The 20,294-nt window shown below is 37.6% G+C and overlaps 3 protein-coding genes across 3 annotated transcripts; 1 reads left to right on the top strand and 2 right to left on the bottom strand.

Moving 5' to 3' along the window:
- The first annotated feature begins 5,930 nt into the window (after nucleotides 1-5,930).
- Nucleotides 5,931-8,991, top strand: LOC116019480 (receptor protein kinase CLAVATA1-like). Its single transcript, XM_031259736.1, has 2 exons — nucleotides 5,931-8,505; nucleotides 8,651-8,991. The coding sequence occupies exons 1-2, from the start codon at nucleotides 5,931-5,933 to the stop codon at nucleotides 8,989-8,991; spliced, it is 2,916 nt and encodes a 971-aa protein (XP_031115596.1).
- A 364-nt stretch (nucleotides 8,992-9,355) lies between these two features.
- On the bottom strand, nucleotides 9,356-12,139 carry LOC116019398 (disease resistance protein RPM1-like). The gene has a single exon (XM_031259616.1). The coding sequence runs from the start codon at nucleotides 12,137-12,139 to the stop codon at nucleotides 9,356-9,358; it is 2,784 nt and encodes a 927-aa protein (XP_031115476.1).
- A 3,021-nt stretch (nucleotides 12,140-15,160) lies between these two features.
- LOC116019317 (disease resistance protein RPM1-like) lies at nucleotides 15,161-17,986 on the bottom strand. The gene has a single exon (XM_031259508.1). It carries the CDS (start codon nucleotides 17,984-17,986, stop codon nucleotides 15,161-15,163), a length of 2,826 nt encoding a protein of 941 aa, XP_031115368.1.
- Between the last annotated feature and the right edge of the window lie 2,308 nt (nucleotides 17,987-20,294).

Here is a 20,294-nt window from a genome sequence, read left to right as displayed (position 1 = left end):
CTTCATCTAACTACGAAGAACCCGAATCCACTTTGACCCGACCCAAATCAAAAGTGGACCCCCACATATATTTGTACCACAAAATAGCCACTAAAATTGCCATTTTATGCTATTTTTCCAACCCCTACACTTATAAAACTTGATGTCTATAAAAAGTTGGAATAAGGTCTAAATTGGCTAATGAACGAAATGTGAAAGTGCAATTTGGCCATTGAACAAAAAAAATGCAATTAAGCCACTCAACACTCCAAATGTATGCAATTTCACCTGGTAATAAGTTAACACCTCATCTAGCAAGTTTCATGTTGACATGGAAAATAACTTGAATTTTTTTTTTTTAAATTTTCTTGTCATTTCTTCTTTTCTTTTTGAAAACCCTGGCATAAACTGCTACAGTATGCACATGGTCCTTTCCTTTTTTTCTTTACTATCTTTTCACTCTTTCTTGCACCATGTACTAGGTAAAATTGGGTAAATTAAGCTTCAATCATTCTAAAAAGAGTATAGGATTCATGTTAATTGTAGCACTTGATTTTAAAAACTAACAAATTAATCCATTAACTATGCTTTTTTTAACAGATTTGATCCTCTCGGCCAAATGTCGCCGGAAAATCATAACCCAATTTTAAGTATTTATAAGTGAGGGCAAAACGGCCATTTTACGAGGTCATCTTTTTCCTTGCACTTGCTTGCCGGCAACTCTGCGACGGCAATATGTTGATGCGTGGAATGATGCAGAATCAGAAGCCAGTCGAGTATAATACCAGTCTGCAAAGCCAGTCGAACAGAAGCAAATCTGCAAAGCCAGTCGAACAGATCGCCGGCCGGCCCCATGGACCTCCGTCTTCTCCTCCGGCGACCTCTGTTCCTTCCGGCAGGGCAGAGCATCGAGGGCAAGGGTGGCAACCGGAGTAGTGGCGAAGCTCTAGTGTGAGGCGATGATTCGACGAAGCGTGAGTTTTTGGTTCAGATCTGACACTGGTTTTGGTTCAGATCTGTGTGTCTCCGTGAACGGTGCTGGTGGGAAGCTCCGGTGAGCGAGCTCCGGTTTCCATGAACGGGACGACGACGGATTTCTGGATTGAGTGATTTTGTAGCACACCCCGGAAACCTTGTTGAAATATCTGACCAATTTCATCTTCATCGCCACTGTTTTCCTCTTGGATTTCAAGCTAATTTATTTCTTCAGATTGGAAAATGGATTGTCATCATCGTCAATTTTGTCAACGACTTGTTGAATGAACTTATAGTCAAATTGAAGATAATTGATGTTTCTTAGAAGGGTGCTGCAAAATTTGGAAGAGCAAATTGATTATCAATTTGTTACTTGCAAGTGCTGATTCCGCAGGATTTCGTTAATTGCAGGAATTGCATTGCCGAGTTGCCATTGCCATTGCAAAGAAGAAGACCTTGTAAAATGACCGTTTTGCCCTCACTTATAAATAATTAAAATTGGGTTATTACCTTCCGGCCAAATTTGATCGGTGATTTGGCCGGGAGGATCAAATCTGTTAAAAAAAGCATAGTTAATGGACTAATTTGTTAGTTTGTAAAATCAAGTGCTGCAATTAACAGGAGTCCTATAGTCATAGGACCAAAAGTGCAATTTACTCTTCTAAAAAAAAAAACTTCAATTTGAAATCTCCAAATCAACTGTGAAATTCTCAAATCACGCATAAAATTCCTATTAGATTCGTTGTTGCTTCGGGGTTTCATCAGATTGAAGTTTATTAGTTCGTAGCTTCATCAATTTGCAGTTTCAATTTCTTATAGCCCGTTTGGTTTGCTGAAAAATATTAGAAGGGTGTATATGTTCATACAAAAGAACTAGGTACTGCTGCAAATTTTTTGCAAATTATAATGATAGGACGTGCACTGTGAAGAGAGGTTTTAACACCAAAGTAGTGTTTGGTCCACCTTTTGCTTAATCTAGCTCCGAAGTAGTGCACTGCGAAGGGGATCCTATTTCATTATATTTATTAACATCTTAATTATTATATAAAATTATAAATTGAATATATATCTCTCAAAAAAAAAGTTGAATATATATAACAGTAGATTTTATGCTAGAAAAGGGCTTTCAAAAATAAAAATAAGAAAATAAAATAAAATAAAATAAATAAAAAAATAAAAAGAAGCCAAATCATCGTAAACGTCAACATGCAACCTGCTAGATGGGGTGTTAACATGCTATCAGGTGAAATTGCATACATTTGGAGTGTTGAGTGACCTAATTGCACTCTTCTTCTTTTTTTTCGTTCAGTGGCCAAATTGCACTTTCACGTTTCGTTCAATGGTCAATTTAAACCTTATTCCTAAAAAGTATGGATTGAAAATGTACTCTAGTAAACACAGAAAATTCCGTTTATGCCCAAGCAGTGTGTTGTCCAGAAAATTCTTATGTCTCGAGTAGTTTTAGGGAAAATTTTAAGAAAATAACTTCTAGGTCTTGGCTTGAAATAAAAATTTTTGTGTATGACTTGTTGAACTTCATATATGAAAAGATTGGTATTAAAATTACTTACCAAATATTCCCAAAAAATTTCGTAATCTAGATCAATTTTTATTAAGTTTCTGCCTATTCTTTTGGCATGAATTTGGGGGAAGGGAGACTTGGCGTGAGTTTGGGGTACGCTTTGTTGGTTATGTTTGAATCTTTGACTCTTGGAGAAGAAAAGATAAATGAGGGAATTATTGGTTTGGACTGAGGAACACTCGACCCACTCTACACTCTCAATTAATATATATATATATATATATAATCTAAAAACATATTAAGTCTCAATCAAGGTTATATCCTTGATTTATGTCCCTCTTTTTGTATATTAATAAATGTATACATTTTACTTTAAATGTTGTACACTTCAATGTTATTAGACAAAACCGTACTACATTATTGTTATACAAAACTACCCTTATACCGTTATAACACCGTTACTTTTTAACTCTATCATTATTACCATACACCTATATCTATCATATCTTTTTCCTATTCTTTAATTATCATTTTATTAAAATCATTATATAATTAATTTAATAGTTGATTATATTTTAATTAAATTTCTATGAATGATAAATCATATATGTGTGTATAAAATGCATATATTATTTGTGTATATATAATTTGAATTATAAATTTTAATTATTTGTATTTATTAATATTTTAATATTGGACATGAATTTTCGTGCATCGCGCGTACAAAATACTAATGTACATATACATATACATATATATATATATATATATAATTCTATTGCATGAAATACTGATTTGAAAATTATAAATTATGATCATTATATGACTGATTTGATAATTGATGATATATAAAGGATTAATTCCTCTTTTTGGTAAGAGTGGACAAATGTGGAAGTTATGAAAACTTATGTAAGTATAACTTATGGTTACTATATTATTATTTTGAGAGCTTAGATCTCTTTATTTGATTTGGCCACCAATTTGTGGATTCATCCGGTTGATTTAGTGGTAAATGGCGGTGGAATATGGAAGCTTTAAAATGGAACATTATGAGACATGAATAATATGTTATTTTGGTATAGATTATAAACTTATATTTTATAAATCCTAGTTTGGTGAGAGTGGTATACTTATGTTTTATGAATCCTTGACAAAATGGTAAATTCTGGTAAAATGTAAATTATATACCTATATGGTTATGGTATCCTTTGGTAAGTTGTGAATTATAAACATATATAGATATGACTATATGGTTATAATGACTTGGTGTAAATGGTGGTTAAATATGGAAATGTCATAAGATATTTATGAATTATGGTAATGGGTGGTAAATAAAGGATTAAATCTTATTTATGGTAAAAGTGGCACAATATGAGAAGTTATGGAATTTTATGTGAAATTATCTATTATGAATATATATTATTATATGATTGATTGATTTGGTAAATGGTAGTTAAATGCATGTGGAAAATTATATAATGGAATGCAAAATGGATAAGGGATATTATGTGGAAATTATGTGATTGAAGTGTTATGTAATAAATGTTTTACGGGGTGGAATAAGTTTTACCGGGTTTATGTTGACTTTATTTCCTCCTTAGTTATTTTGTAGGTGGTGATTGATTGAACGTCGGCATGAGAGAGAATCAATATAATGGCTTAAATAGAAATTACATGTTGTATTTTTTTTTTTTGAAAACGAAATTACATGTTGTATAATTACAATTGGGTGGTAGTAATTAAGTTTGTACTTAGCATGCATGTGTGTACAATTATAAGAGATACACTTGAACATGGCGGTAAAACTCCATTTTCATTAGTTGATTTTTATTGTATACACTTCCGAAATGGTATTGGTATATATTAAAAAAAATGTCCAAAATTTTGGATATGAAAATTGGGGTGTTACACTCACCCTCCTATCTTAAGAAATCTCTCTATGCTCGAAATTCCACCAAACACTTGTATAAAACTTATAACGAAGTGTTCCTTATAAAAAAAAAAAAATCATTGAAAACGATATATTTGAGTTCTCAAATAGACTGGTTGGAATCCATTGTATCCTGAAAATTGACGCATTAACTCCCCTAACATCTTCGGAAGTAAGTTAACAGATTTTTAAAAATTATAAGTGTCACCGGTCTAGATTATTCATGAATTATCATGGACTTGAATTTGAAATTAACTTTTAGAGTGAAAATTGCCAATGATCTTATAATCTAGGGGTACAAAGTGGCTCACCTAAATAGGAGGTCATGATGAATTCGAGTCTTAGTGAGGCGATATTAACTCTTTGTGTTAGTAGTGTCAGTACTACTAACAAAAAATTACCTTTACTTACAACATCCTGTACACACATATAAAGAAGAGTTGGTTCAAGCTTTACACACCTTTTAGGCTTTCGAAAAAAAAAAACATTTTGACGAAGAAAACAATTTTGTGCTCATGCGCAGTATAATATTACTTGTAAAAAAACATGTTCACGAAGAGAACAATTTGTGCTAATGCGCAGTATAATATTACTTGCTTTTCTTTACTTACGGCTCCTTTATATGAATGGTAAGTATAGTTTCTTTGTTATCTTTATTAATCTACACCTGCCTCTACAATTTTAATAAGAACCAATAAAGTTATGGCTCTAACAGGAAGAAAAAAAATTATGGTTGTAATTTTTACTTAAATGAATGGTTCATATTACTTTGATTTTAGTAATTTTTATGATTTTTCTTCTTTATCCTCTATTATATTATTTTCTTCCTTTAGCCCCACATTCCGTTAGTATAAACTTTAGTAATAGAATATTCCGTTAACTTTTAACTTACCTATTAATTAATTTCTATAAAAAAGGTCTTAGTTCGAATCCCATCTTAATTTAACATAATTGTTAAATATATACTATGAATATGTTAGAGTATATTATTACCAAAAGTAGTATTTATTTATACCATCATTTTTAGACTAAGTATTTAGATTAGTGTTTTTATAAAATTGCAAACATTTACTTTAATGACAATTATAATCAACTTGTCATATATTATATTGCATTCATATACTTTCAATTTCTTATTTAAATAAAAAAAATTCAACATTCAATTAAATATGCATAAACATCTCCTATACAATCATGTATTTTGATATATTTTGAAGTATTTATTTTTAAAATAAACATTAGGCATTATATTTTCCTGAAAAACTAGTATATAAAGACTAATAAGTGTGAACGTATGACCAATAAGCCTCAGTCCTGGATTTGATATGTTCTTTTGTGGTTAGTTGATTTTGACTTTATCTAACTATAATAATTCAGAACCCGCCTTAGATTGAGGTAAATCACTAATTATGAAATCAGTCCATCTTTCAAATCCTAATCGTCGTGTGCCCAATATTTAACGACTACGGAAAGAGCTTATGCATCAACGGTATCAAACTTAGCTTGTTGAGAATCAAATTAAAGATGTTTTCTTCTCCATTATTTCATTTCCTCTTATTATTTCCTGCTACCCTAATCTATGCATACTCCGATCTTGACACTCTATTGAAGCTCAAAGCCTCTCTGGTCAGACCGGGAAGCTCCGAGCTCGGTGATTGGGTCGCCGGCATCTCCCAGGCGCACTGTTTTTTCTCCGGCATTGCATGCGATCAGGATTCACGAGTCATTTCTATAGCCATATCCGGTGTTCCGCTCTTGGGCTCCCTCCCGCCAGAGATTGGACTGCTAGATAGGCTTTTAAACTTGACTCTCGCTTCCGTCAACCTCACTGGTGAGCTTCCATGGGAGATGGCGAAACTCACGTCCATTAAAGCCATTAATATGTCAAAGAATTCGTTCAGCGGCCATTTCCCTGGAGAAATCTTGGTCGGTATGACTGAGCTTCAAGTGTTGGATGTTTACAATAGCAACTTTTCCGGAAGACTTCCTCATGAATTGGTGAAGTTGAAGAAGCTGAAAGTTGTGAACCTGGGAGCAAATTACTTCACAGGAGAGATACCGGAAATATACTCTAACATTTCCAGTTTACACACTTTAATCTTACAATCAAATAGCCTCACCGGAACTATACCGGCAAGCTTGGCGCAGCTCCAGAATCTTCGTGAGCTGTGCCTTGGCCGCTTCAATACATTTGAAAGAGGCATTCCACCAGAATTAGGCTCCATCACCACACTTGAAGTGCTTGATCTTAGCGAATGCAATCTTTCTGGTGAAATTCCTCCAAGTCTAGGGAATCTAAAACAGCTAAACACTCTGTTCTTGTACGGGAACAGCCTGACAGGTCATATTCCGCCGGAGCTCTCAGGTTTGGAGAGTTTGATGAGTCTGGACCTTTCAGAAAATAATATGATGGGAGAAATTCCTCAAAGTTTGGCTCAGTTGAAGAGCCTGACATTGATAAACTTGATCAGTAACAATTTCCAACGCACGATTCCGGCGTTCATCGGTGATCTACCCAAACTAGAGGTTTTACAGCTTTGGAACAACAATTTCACATCCGAGTTACCGGTAAACCTCGGACGAAACCGCCGATTGAGGTGGCTGGACGTTGCGTCAAACCAAATCAGCGGCAGAGTACCTGAAAATTTGTGTATGGGGGGGAAGCTGAGAGCACTAATTCTCATGGAAAACAATTTTTCTGGACCGTTTCCTCAAGACCTGGGCGAGTGCAAGTCCTTGAATGAGGTTCGTGTTGAGAAGAACTATCTCAATGGAACCATTCCGCCTGGCTTCTTCAATTTGCCGTTGCTTAATATACTTTATCTCCAAGACAATTACTTCTCCGGCCAGCTTCCCACCAAGATGCTTGCCAAGAATCTCACTGATCTTCATCTTCACAATAACAGGATAAGTGGCGAGATTCCTCTGGCATTGGGAAATTTAGAGAACCTCTGGAAGTTATCCCTCCACTCCAACAGATTGTCCGGGAAAATTCCAAATGAAATTTCACATTTGAAAAAGCTGGTGACCATGGATTTAAGCAGCAACAGTTTAACAGGTGAAATTCCAGCCTCAATTGCTCAGTGTACACAGCTGAATTCCTTTGACTTGAGTGCAAATAATTTAACCGGAAAAATTCCAAAGGAAATCTCTTCTCTGGGCCGCCTGAATGCACTCAACTTGTCCAGAAATCTACTCACCGGTTCAATTCCCAGTGAACTGGGGCTAATCAATAGTTTGACTATCCTGGATCTTTCGTTCAATTATTTTTCAGGCCCGATACCCACCAATGGACAGTTAGGATTTTTCGATAACCGGTCTTTCTACGGGAATCCAAGACTCTTCTATTCACCTCCAAGTTCATTGCCAGTCAATCACAACAACCATTCTTGGACCACAAAACAAATACGCATAATTATTACTGTCTTGATTTTGGGTACTGCAGCAGCATTTTTATCTACTGTTGCATTGTTAAGGTGCATTATTGTTGCTCGAAGAAAAAAGATTATGAAATCCAATAATGCTTGGAAACTAAGAGCATTCAAGAAACTGGAATATGAAGTAGATGATGTGGTTGAGTGTTTGAAAGAGGAAAACATAATTGGGCGAGGAGGAGCAGGGACAGTATACAAAGGGTCCATGCCCGATGGTGTCATCATAGCAATAAAGAGGCTAGACAGGCGAGGAGCTGGGCGTCGTGATCTTGGTTTCTCTGCTGAAATTAAAACATTGGGGAGAATCAGGCACCGAAATATTGTTAGATTACTTGGTTATGTATCAAACATAGATACTAATTTGTTGTTGTACGAGTACATGCCTAATGGGAGCTTATCGGAGATATTGCATGGGACGAATGGGGCCAATTTGTTTTGGGAGATGCGGTTTCAGATTGCGGTGGAAGCGGCAAAGGGGCTATGTTACTTACATCATGATTGCTCCCCTCTCATCATTCATAGAGATATAAAGTCTAATAATATTTTACTCACTTATAATTATATGGCTTGCATTGCCGATTTTGGGCTGGCCAAATCCTTCAACAACATTGGAGTTTCCGAGTACATGTCCTCTTGTGTTGGCACATTTGGTTACATTGCACCAGGTCAGTATGAATTCTACACTTGATATCCATACATTTATTAGCAAAAGATATATAATATCTATTTAATATTAATGATAGATATGTTGTAAATATTTTGTTGATATACATATGATTTGCTAAGGTTCAATTCTCAATGGATATGCAGAATATGCAAGAACTTTGAAAGCTAGCGTCAAAAGTGATGTGTACAGCTTTGGAGTGGTGTTATTAGAGTTAATCACTGGCCGTAAGGCATTGATTAAATTCGATGACGAAGTGATCAATCTCGTAACATGGGTAAAAATGAGTATCTCAAAACGAGATCAACAATCAAATGAAGATTGCATCTTAGCTTTGGTGGATTCGAGACTGAAAGACTACTCAATTACAAGTGTGATTACCATGTTTAAAATTGCAATGTTGTGTGTGAGGGATGAGAGTGATAGTAGGCCAAGTATGAGAGAAGTTGTTCACTTGTTCACACTGCATTCTCACATATCTCACTAAGTATAGCCTCGTGTCCGTTATCTCTTCAACAATTCAAATGGAGTTATCTTTCAATTCACTTGTATGTAATTTATTATATTGTATTTGAGTTGATAGCGATTGCATTAATTATCTTGGTTATATTCTTCCGGCATTCGGAAATTTAGATAACCTCTGAAAGTTATCTCTCCACTCCAACAGATTCTCGGGGGAGATAACGATAGCGTACTACTTGGTAATATAAAGGAGAATGAGCAACAAATTACAAGAATAACTTTCCTTAACAAATTAAACTAGAGAAATTACAAGAATAATTTATTACTCCTTTCTTCCTCAACCTGGCCTGCTGTAACATAATTATGGCCGCAATTCAAGAGGCTTCGTCTTAATTCCCTGGCCTCATAGGCCGCAATTTAGTCTTCATCCTCGGTCGGACTTTATTAACAATCTGTTCAATAGTAAGTCTTGGTATATGTTCAACCTTCCATCGATCTGATCCTTCAACACTTATCCCTTGAGCAAGTTGTTGAGATGGGAAATATAGACTCAATTCTTTCAAATACTCAAGTTCTCTCAACCCTTCTGGAAGCATTTCTAGATTTGTGCACGGAATCAAAGAGACTGACTCAAGACATTTCATGGCTCCTTTTCCAATTTCCCACTTGGTAAGCTTCTTGCACTCTATCACTAGCTTCTTGAGTTTTGGAAAGCTTCCGTCACTGCACAATAACTGTTCTTCACTGTAAGAGCGAATGAAAAGGCGCACCAGGCTTGGCAGTTTTTCCAAACTATTGAAGAAATCCCCATCTACATAACACCGTCGTATATTGATGGAGCGAAGATATTTAAGAGAACAGGTAAAATTTACCAATTTCTGAAAATTTTCCAGCTCGAGCTTCTCGAGATAAAGGGGTGGTGAGAAATTTCCGAATTCCCATACCATAGCATCACCTTTAGATTGAGGGCTTTGACGTCGAATAAGTAGAGAGCGAAGATTTGTCATTTTATTGACGGAATCACAAATTGCTCTCCAACATTCCTCCCCTTCCTTGAATGTAATGCACAACTCAGTGAGTTGTGTGATGTTTACTAATTCTCTTGCTTGAATGGTATTAATCATAACGCCAGATAATGTTTGAAGCTGAGAAAATGTGAATACAATATCTGGCATTTGTGATGCATAGCTTCCAAAGAGATGTCTCAGTTGCATAAGCTGTGACAGGCATTTAAGTAAACTCTCCACCTTAGTATGTGTTAAATCCAATGTCTGTAGATTGTGCAATCTTCCCAAGGAATCAGGGAGATATCTCATCTTATAATTACCATACAGACTGATGTACCTAAGATGAATTAGATCCCCAACCTCATTGGGTAGTTCCTTCACACCATCAGGTAACCGTCCCAACGCCAAAACTCTGAGCAACTTCATGTTTTGGAGCATCTGAGGGAGCGAATTCAGAATAATCCCTCCACCATGGATGATGAGTGTACGTAGCTTCTTCATCTGAGGGACCTTTAGAAGATTCACCTTTGGCTCGCCTTCCAGGATTATCAAACTACGCCTTTGATTCCACTCAAGTTTGGTATTATGCATTCCACTCAATTTGATTTCAGCAAACATTTCCCTTCTAATCACCTCACCAGCTACATCTCGGAACAGGTCATGCATTTTAATTTCGTCGTCCACTCTAATAAATACAGACTCTGTGGTGACGATCCGAATCAAGCTTCTATTATTGAGCTGAAGGAGGTAATCCCTTGCTATGCCTTCTAGTGGTCTGCCACCATGCTCTGCGATAAACCCCTCCGCTATGCACATCCGGATCAACTCTTTGACATGAAGGCTCTTTGTTTTGGGGAACATTGCACAGTATAAGAAACATGACTTGAGGTGAGTTGGGAGCTCATTGTAACTCAACAATAGGGCTCTGTTCACACATTTTAGACTCCCACCTTCTTCAGATTCAGCTGAGTAGTACTCAAGGCTTTCCACAGCTTCCTTCCAATTCTTTAGATTATCACCCTTTGTGGACATCAACCCAGCCATTGCAAGAATTGCAACAGGTAAACCCGAGCATCTCTTAACCAATGCTTCTCCCAATTCTTTAACCATCTCGTTAGGCCAGTTGCCCTCAGGAAAAGCATATTTGCAGAAAAGGTGGCATGCTATATTGGAGTCTAGTGGCTTCACCTCAACACAATGAGGCGTAGCCGCAAGAAAAGAGCCGCTAGCAATACCTTTATCACGGCTAGTGATAATAATTGCAGATTCATCTTGGACCGGAATATTGATTTGACTCAACAGCTTCTCATCCCACACATCATCAAAGAATACAACATACCTCTTTCCCTTCAAGTAATCACAAATGTGGTCCTGAAGAGAATTTTTTTTTGCTTTCTCCAGTTTAGGCGGCATCTCTGTTCCAACACTTGTGTACAGCCCATTGATTGTTTCCCTCAGAACAAATTCAATATCTGAGGAGTGGTTTACATCAACCCAAGATAAACAATCAATGCTCCCATCATTCTTCACTCTTTCATAAACTTGCTTCGCCAAAGTAGTTTTCCCACAACCTCCGGCTCCCCAAACTGTGATCACCAACATCCGCTCTCTACGCTTCTGAATGAGTTGTGCTATGTCCTCCACCTGCTTGTCAATCCCCACCGCTTTTATCCCCACCATATATCCGCTCCCACTGCCCATCACTAACTCATTTTTTCCGTCATCGTTTGTCTTGAGTTTTATACCGTACTTTGATTTGTCTGTTTCCAGAGCAAGTAGCTTCTCATCCATGGCTTTTAACTGCTGATGGAAGCAAAACTGGATCTTCACCCTCTCCACCAAGCTCTGCACGTTGGCAAACAGGGACTTCACTTCACAAAAATTGAAGGGAGGAGTATTGAGTTCCACAAGCTTGGAATCCAACATGAATTCCTCCACCAAGTCCTCAAGTTCAAGTGTGGTATCCCTCAGTTGTGTCACCCAGCTCTCTGCTACTTTGGTGTCTTGTTTCCCCTTCCCTGAAGAATCCTCAACGTAGCCTTTCATGTTGGCTAGCCGAGCAGTGATTTTGTCCACCTCATCTTTGATTTTCCACTGGAATAATACTTCTTGGAAAGCTTGCTCCTTCAGCTTTCCAACTACAAAATCAACAATAGCACCAGCCATAACGTAACTATGGCAAAACACAGATTGTGTCAATTGAACAAATTAAAGATGGATTTGCTTAATTGTGGGGGTGATTCAACATTATGGTTTTTGCTGCAAATATATACACCAAATTAATCCCTCCTTTGGTGAGATAGATACCATTTCCAAATTAATTAATCCCACCACTAACTCCCTCAAAATATTTAATCTCCAACTTGCATTGGTTTACAACGTAACAACCAATTAATTAATGGGTCAACTTGGTCTTTATTTATACACCTAATGAGCTGTTCCTAGTATAATTTGCCTAGATAATATCAAACATTATTGGATGTTGTATCAATCCATGCCCTCCACCGTAATGATATATATTATGATATATATTATTTGTGTATTGAATGTACATTATTTGATATTATGCAAAATAATGTTTTTTCAATAGTTAAATAATGTACTTTATAAACACAAATAATATACTTTTAGTTTATATTAAAAATGTACTTTTTTATCATAGTTCAAGTCCATACAACTGTGTGAACCATGGTCTATGAAACAATAGTTGTTAAGTGGAAAGAGCAATATATGTCTAGTAACTACAAAAAAATCTACCACATTAGGTGAAGCTCTAATACTATGACTACCAACAATCTTCAATTAGTCTCTAATGAGTTATATAAATAAACAAGTCTATCAACCATATTATTATTATTATTAGTCATGCACCATCAAACCCGTCAATTTTCTTTAAATATTTTATATCCAAGTTGGTCGCAAACAACCAACACTAACAAATGGACCTAGTCATTAGTATTTTTTTAGTACCACTAATCGGGTGAACCCTGATCCATGGTATAAGGATTGGACCGATAACCAAAAACATTAAAATCATTAAAACAACAAAATTATGTTCTTCAATTTCCTTAATTTAGAGTTATTACAATTATCAATACTTGATTAAATATGAGACTGGTCGGACCGAACCAAATAATAAAGATCATGACTCTAATCGACGGCAAATTATACCGTGGACTACGGTGCACATAGCAATGTGCACCGTGGTCCACGATATAACGATTGCTAATCGACCTACAACAAAAAAAAAAAGGAGTTTTCTCCAATTTCTTTAGTTCAGTATTATTATATTCATCAATTTATGTATTTGTTTTTTTTATAATAAGACACAAGTTAAATATTATTTATTTACTTCTTTTTATTATAATTATTAATAATCTTTGTAATTATTATAAATTTTAATTTATAATTTTATTTTAATATACATAATAATTATTATCATCTTTAAAATAATTAATATTTTATTAGAAATAATTTTGTAATTGATTTATATTCATGTTTTTAAAAAATGATTCCCACCAGCCACCACTAACCCCCTCAAAATATTTAATCTCCAACTTGCATTCGTCTACAACTACCAATTAATTAATGGGTGATTAATTAATCTAATCAACTTAGTATTTATTTATACACCTAATGAGTTGTTCCTAGCAATTTAAATAATCAAAGCAATCACATGTCATATAGGATACTAAATAAAATACGAAAAAAAAAACCATAATAAAAAGTATTGTATTATTCCAAAAGCAAATCTAAATAAAAGGATATTGAAGAACAAAATTAACAATATCGACGAACGAAATAATACATTGTACACGAACTGAGGTTTCTCTTGTTCTTGTACTATATATATATATATATATATATAGAGGTAAGGTTCCAATGAGATTACTTATTTAGGTAAGATTATGAGATCAAATCTTTTGCATTCATGTAATATTTTTTAATAGTCTAGATTGATTGACACACACTCCGTTCGCACACATTTAATCACCGTTCACACAAACTGCAACTTGGAATCTTAATCAATCTAGACCATTAAAATAATTTGAGATCAAATCTTATACATCAATCTAAAAAATTTTAATGGTCTAGATTATTATTTGACACACCTACTCCGTTCGCACACATTTAACCACCGTTTGCACACATTTAATCACCGTTCACACACGTTTTATCACCGTTCACACACACTTCAACTTAGAATCTTAAATCAATTTAGACCATTAAATTATGACATGGATGCACAAGATCTGATCTCATGATCTTACCTAAACAAGTAATTTCATATGATCCTAACTCTATATATATATATAGGGTTTAGGTGAAAACACATCCCCTGTAAAAAAAAATGTGGACACATGCACACTATTAATTTTGATTTTTTTTGTTTTTTGTTTTGTTTTTTGCCCTTTACAAGGGGAGGAGAATATATGTGTGATTCATATCAAATTTTTATATTTTATCAGTCTGTCATAGACGTTTTTTGGTTCATTTGAACTTTGCCCCCTCTCAGCAAAATTCCTGGATCCGCTATTGATTACACTTTGTGGTATTCATAGAAGTTATAGCTCTTTCAATTATCTTTCTAATTCCATTTGAATTACTTGATTTGGACATTTCTATGCTAAGATATTATTAAAATACTGAGACATCGCATGATAGAGGATACCAGAGTTTGTCACGCTGACGGTCATCACGATCTTAAGCATTAGCGTGAGGCTTGACTTTCATTCCAAAATACACTTTTCTTTATTTTCTTTACTCTTTTTGGCCACTGTGTCATGCTTTAGTACTTCCAACTCACTCATTTTCACTTTTTTAACCTCTTACGACTCCTAGAGCATGTCTTTGTGTCAAGATGACTTCAAAATACATCTAATTGAGCTCCAATATAATTTAAAAAATGGCTCAAAATCACTTTAATGACAGAAAGGAATAAAATAAGCACATACCTAGCACCATTGATAGAGAGAAAGAAGCTTTTCTACAGAACAAGGATAACTACTTGGTATTATAAAGGATCGGATGAATGACCAATAAATTACAAGAATACACCCCGATAACAAACTAGATAAAGTACATGCAGTTTCGTAAGAGGTTCGATCTGGTGCTCAACTGTGCAGATCAGAGAGCTTGTGCTGCTGCTCCAATTCAAAATTAGGCTACATCGATCCCCTGCAGGCCTCATACCTGCACTTTATTTATTAGTTGGAGGACTCCATCATCTATCATTGTTTTGAATTGTGACCAGACGGCTTTACTATTATCATGATGAATAGCAACTCTTGGTATATGTCTAATCTTCCATCGATCTGATCCTTTAACACATATCCTTTGAGCAAGTTGTTGAGATGGGTGGAATAGATGCAATTCTTTCAAATACTCAAGTTCTCTCAACCCTTCTGGAACCATTTCTAGACGTGTGCAAGAAATCATAGATACTGACTCAACACATTTCAAAGCTCCTTTTCCAATTTCCCAGTTGGTAAGCTTCTCGCACTTTATCTCCAGCTTCTTGAGTTTTGGAAAGCTTCCGTCACTGCACAATAACTGTTCTTCACTGTAAGAGTGAATGTAGAGGCACACCAGGCTTGGCAGTTTCTCCAAACTATTGAAGAAATCCCCATCCACATCACACTGTTCTATATAGATTGAGCGAAGATAGCTAAGAGTGGAGGTAAACTTTACCAATTTCTGAAAATAAAAGAGCGCGAGCTTCTCCAGATAAAGGGGTGGTGAGAAATTTCCAAATTCCCATACCATACCATCACCTTTAATGAATCGATTATATTTATAACGAATAAGTAGAGAGCAAAGATTTGTCATTTTATTGACAGAATCACAAATTGCTCTCCAGCATTCCTCCCCTTCCGTGAATATTATGTCTAACTCAGTGAGTTGTGTGAGGTTTACTAATTCTCTTGCTTGAATGGTATTAATCACCATGCCAGATAATGTTTGAAGCTGAGAAGATGTGAATACAATATCTGGCAATTGTAAGTTATAGTGCCCAAAGAGATGTCTCAGCTGCATAAGCTGTGACACGCATTTAGGCAAACTACTCACCGAAGTACGTCTTAAATCCAATGTCTGTAGATTGTGCAATCTTCCCAAGGAATCAGGGAGATGTCTCATCTTATAATTACCATTCAGACTTAAGTACCTAAGATGAATTAGATCCCCAACCTCATTGGGTAGTTCCTCCACACCAGGTAACCATCCCAACGCCAAAACTCTGAGCAACTTCATGTTTTGGAGCATCTGAGGGAGCGAATTCACAATAATCCCTCCACCGTCGATGATGAGTGTACGTAGCTTCTTCATCTGAGGGACCTTTTCAAGAGTCACCTTTCCCTCGCGTTCCTTCAGGATTATCAAACTACGCCTTTGATTCCACTCAACTTTGGTATTATGCATTCCACTCAATTTGATTTCAGAAAACATTTCCCTTCTAATCACCTCACCAGCTACATCACGGAACAGGTCATGCATTTTAATTTCGTCGTCGTCCCTTCTAACATATATAGACTCTGTGGGGACGATCTGAATCAAGCTTCTGTTATTGAGCTGAAGGAGGTAATCCTTTGCTATGACTTCTAGTGCTCTGCCACCATGCTCTGCGATAAACCCCTCCGCTATGCACATCCGGATCAACTCTTTGACATGAATGCTCTTTGTTTTGGGGAACATTGCACAGTATAAGAAACATGACTTGAGGTGAGTTGGGAGCTCATTGTAACTCAACAATAGGGCTCTGTTCACACATTTTAGACTCCCACTTTCTTCAGATTCTGCTGAGTAGTACTCAAGGCTTTCCACAGCTTCCTTCCAATTCTTTAGATAATCACCCTTTGTGGACATCAACCCAGCCATTGCAAGAATTGCAACAGGTAAACCCGAGCATCTCTTAACCAATGCTTCTCCCCATTTTTTAACCTCCTCGTTAGGCCAGTTGCCCTCGGGCTTAGCAGGAGGAGGAAAAGCATATTTGCAGAAAAGGTCGCATGCTATATTGGAGTCTAGTGGCTTCACCTCAACAAACTGAGGTGTAGCAGGAATAAAGGAGCCTTTAGCAATATCTTTATCACGGCTAGTGATAATAATTGCAGATTCTTTATGGACCGGAAGGTTGATTTGACTCAACAGCTCATTATCCCACACATCATCAAAGAATACAACATACCTTTTTTCCATCAAGTAATCGCGGATGTGGTGCTCAAGAGATTTGCTATCTGCTTTCTCCAGTTCAGACGGCATCTTTGTTCCAACACTTGTGTACAGCCCATTGATTGTTGCCCTCAGAACAAATTCAATATCTGAGGAGTGGTTTACATCAACCCAACAAAAATATTTGATGTTCCCACCATTCTTCACTCTTTCGTAAACTTGCTTGGCCAAAGTGGTTTTCCCACAACCTCCGGCTCCCCAAACTGTGATCACCAACATCTGCTCTCTACGTTTCTGAATGAGTTGTGCTATGTCCTCCACCTGATCCTTAATCCCCACCGCGTCTATCCCCACCATATATCCACTCCCACTGCCCATCAGTAACTCATTTCTTCCCTCGTCGTTTGTCTTGAGTTTTATACCGTACTTTGATTTTTCTGTTTCCAGAGCAAGTAGCTTCTCATCCATGGCTTTTAACTGCTGATGGAAGCAAAACTGGATCTTCACCCTCTCCACCAAGCTCTGCACGTTGGCAAACAGGGACTTGACTTCACAGAAATTGAAGGGAGGAGTATTGAGTTCCACAAGCTTGGAATCCAACATGAACTCCTCCACCAAGTCCTCAACTTCAAGTGTGGTATCCCTCAGTTGTGTCACCCAGCTCTCTGCTACTTTGGTGTCTTGTTTCCCTTTGCCTGAAGAATCCTCAATGTAGCCTTTCATGTTGGCTAGCCGAGCACTGATTTTGTCAACCTCATCTTTGATTTTCCACTGGAATATTACTTCTTGGAAAGCTTGCTCCTTCAGCTTTCCAACTACAAAATCAACAATAGCACCAGCCATAACTATTGTGTCTTCTGAGTAAGTATATCAATTGAACAAATTAAAGATGGATTTGCTTAATTGTGGGGGTGATTCAACATTATGGGTTTTGCTGCAAATATATACACCAAATTAATCCCTCCTTTGGTGAGATAGATACCATTTCCAAATTAATTAATCCCACCACTAACCCCCTCAAAATATTTAATCTCCAACTTGCATTGCTCTACAACGTAACAACCAATTAATTAATGGGTCAACTTGGTCTTTATTTATACACCTAATGAGCTGTTCCTACGATGAGAACAATTATGTTTGTATTAGAGTTCACAAAATATAACTGTAGGAATACAAGAGTATATATACAAGAGAATCATAAGTAAACTAGGACTGAGAATCATAAGTAAACTAGGACTGAGACTTATAGTATGACTCTATTATGTAGAGTCCTAATACTCCCCCTCAAGCGGATGGTACGGAAGTAACCTGTAGCTTGTCACGTAAGAAGCAGAACCGGGGACCTGCGAGTGACTTGGTGAAAATATCAGCTAGCTGATCCTTAGTAGAAATAAAGTGCACCTGAATGTCTCCTGCAGCCACTCTGTCTCTCACAAAGTGATAATCAATTTCGACATGCTTTGTGCGAGCATGAAAAATAGGATTAGCACACATATAAGTAGCTCCAAGATTGTCACACCAAAGTTTGGGCACTGGAAGAGGTGAAATTCCTATTTCTCGCAGCAAAGAGAGGATCCACAGAACTTCAGCACATACATCTGCAAGAGCCTTGTACTCTGCTTCAGTAGAAGATCGAGCAACAGTCCTTTGTTTCTTGCATACCCAGGACACTAGATTGGTTCCAAGAAACACAGCATGCCCACTAGTAGACTTTCTATCCGTAGGACAACTAGCCCAGTCAGAATCCGAGAATGCATGAAGCTCACCTGAACTTGACTTTCTCAATCGCAGACCCAAAGACATAGTACCTTTAACATACCTTAACACACGTTTCAGTTGTTCCCAATGTGCAGTGGTTGGAGCATGCATGTGCTGACAAAGTAGATTAACTGCAAAGGATAAATCTGGTCTCGTGATAGTTAGGTACTGTAGTGCACCTGCAATGCTCCGGTATTGCGTGGGATCATCATATGGATCTGTACAGGTAGATATTGTCTTTGAAGTCGTAGTAGGTGTAGACACAGGTTTGCAGTCTGTCATACCAGCTCGTTTAAGTATGTCANCCAGAAGGAACCGGCAAGGTATAGAGCCCACCGGAACTATTGCCCCGCAAAAGAATTTCCTTGGTCCGAATATCCTTCACAACAAAGAAGGAAGGGTGAAACTCAAAAAACACCTGATTATCCGACGCCAAGCGCTGAACGGATAATAAAGAGGCAGAAAGACGGGGAACATGTAAAATATGAGACAACTTAAGAGACCTAGAAGGCGTAGAAATAGAAGCATGACCCACGTTACTAATAAGTAAAGGCGTACCGTCACCAACACGTAAAGTGTCGTTACCACCATATTCTTCAGAAGTAGAGAGGGCAGCTATATCAGGTGTGGCATGATGTGTTGCACCAGTGTCAGGCAACCAGGTATGAGCAGTCACGTTATTCGCCGAATCACCCTGATGAATAAAATTCGCTTGCGGAGAAACAACATAAGGCAACTTGTAACAAGACAAAGCCGAGTGACCAAATGAACCGCAAATTTGACACTGGATGGAAGAGCCTCTGCCACGGCCTCTCCCACCGCCACGTGACTGCCGACCAGAACCGCCGCCGCCGCGCCATGCAGAACCTCCGCGACCGCGAGCAGAACTAGAACCAGCACGACCGAACGGTGCTCCGCCAGCCGAACGGCCTCCTCCACGACCACGCGACTGGCGATCTCCCTGAGCAGCGAAAGCCGCCGGTGCAGCACCTCCAGGCAATGCGTAATCATCACCGGCGATAAAGTCTTGCGCGCCCAGCAAGTCAGCAAGCTCAAGGAGCGTCACCGGATGTCCTCGAACCGCCAGCGAAGAGGTGACACCCTTGAACTCCGGTCGAAGGCCGCGGAACACGTACAGGTTCTGTTCTTCCAGCGTTACCTTCCGGCCGGCGAGAGCTAAATCTTCAACAATAAGCCGAGCTCGCCCGAGATACTCTGCCGTCGATGAATCTCCTTGCCGGAGACCATGGAGTTGGCTAAGCAAGTGAAGTTGGTGGGATTGAGAGGCGGAAGCGAGGGACTGCTCAATGGCATCCCACAACTCCTTCGATGTCCGACAGCCGACGGCGATGGAGAGCACCTCCTCGGACAGCGAAGAAACCAGGAGAGACAG

This window comes from Ipomoea triloba, chromosome 1 (assembly GCF_003576645.1).
Source record: "Ipomoea triloba cultivar NCNSP0323 chromosome 1, ASM357664v1".
Classification (NCBI taxonomy): domain Eukaryota; kingdom Viridiplantae; phylum Streptophyta; class Magnoliopsida; order Solanales; family Convolvulaceae; genus Ipomoea; species Ipomoea triloba.
Note: the sequence above shows the minus strand (reverse complement) of the source record. Positions and strands in the feature narration are given on the sequence as shown.

Excerpts from the sequence above, each read along its gene's own strand:
- LOC116019480 (XM_031259736.1), top strand. The coding sequence starts at position 5,931 with ATGTTTTCTTCTCCATTATTTCATTTCCTCTTATTATTTCCTGCTACC. Across the intron at positions 8,506-8,650 it reads ATTTGGTTACATTGCACCAG|AATATGCAAGAACTTTGAAA; the intron begins GTCAGTATGAAT and ends ATGGATATGCAG.
- LOC116019398 (XM_031259616.1), bottom strand. The coding sequence starts at position 12,139 with ATGGCTGGTGCTATTGTTGATTTTGTAGTTGGAAAGCTGAAGGAGCAA.
- LOC116019317 (XM_031259508.1), bottom strand. The coding sequence starts at position 17,986 with ATGGCTGGTGCTATTGTTGATTTTGTAGTTGGAAAGCTGAAGGAGCAA.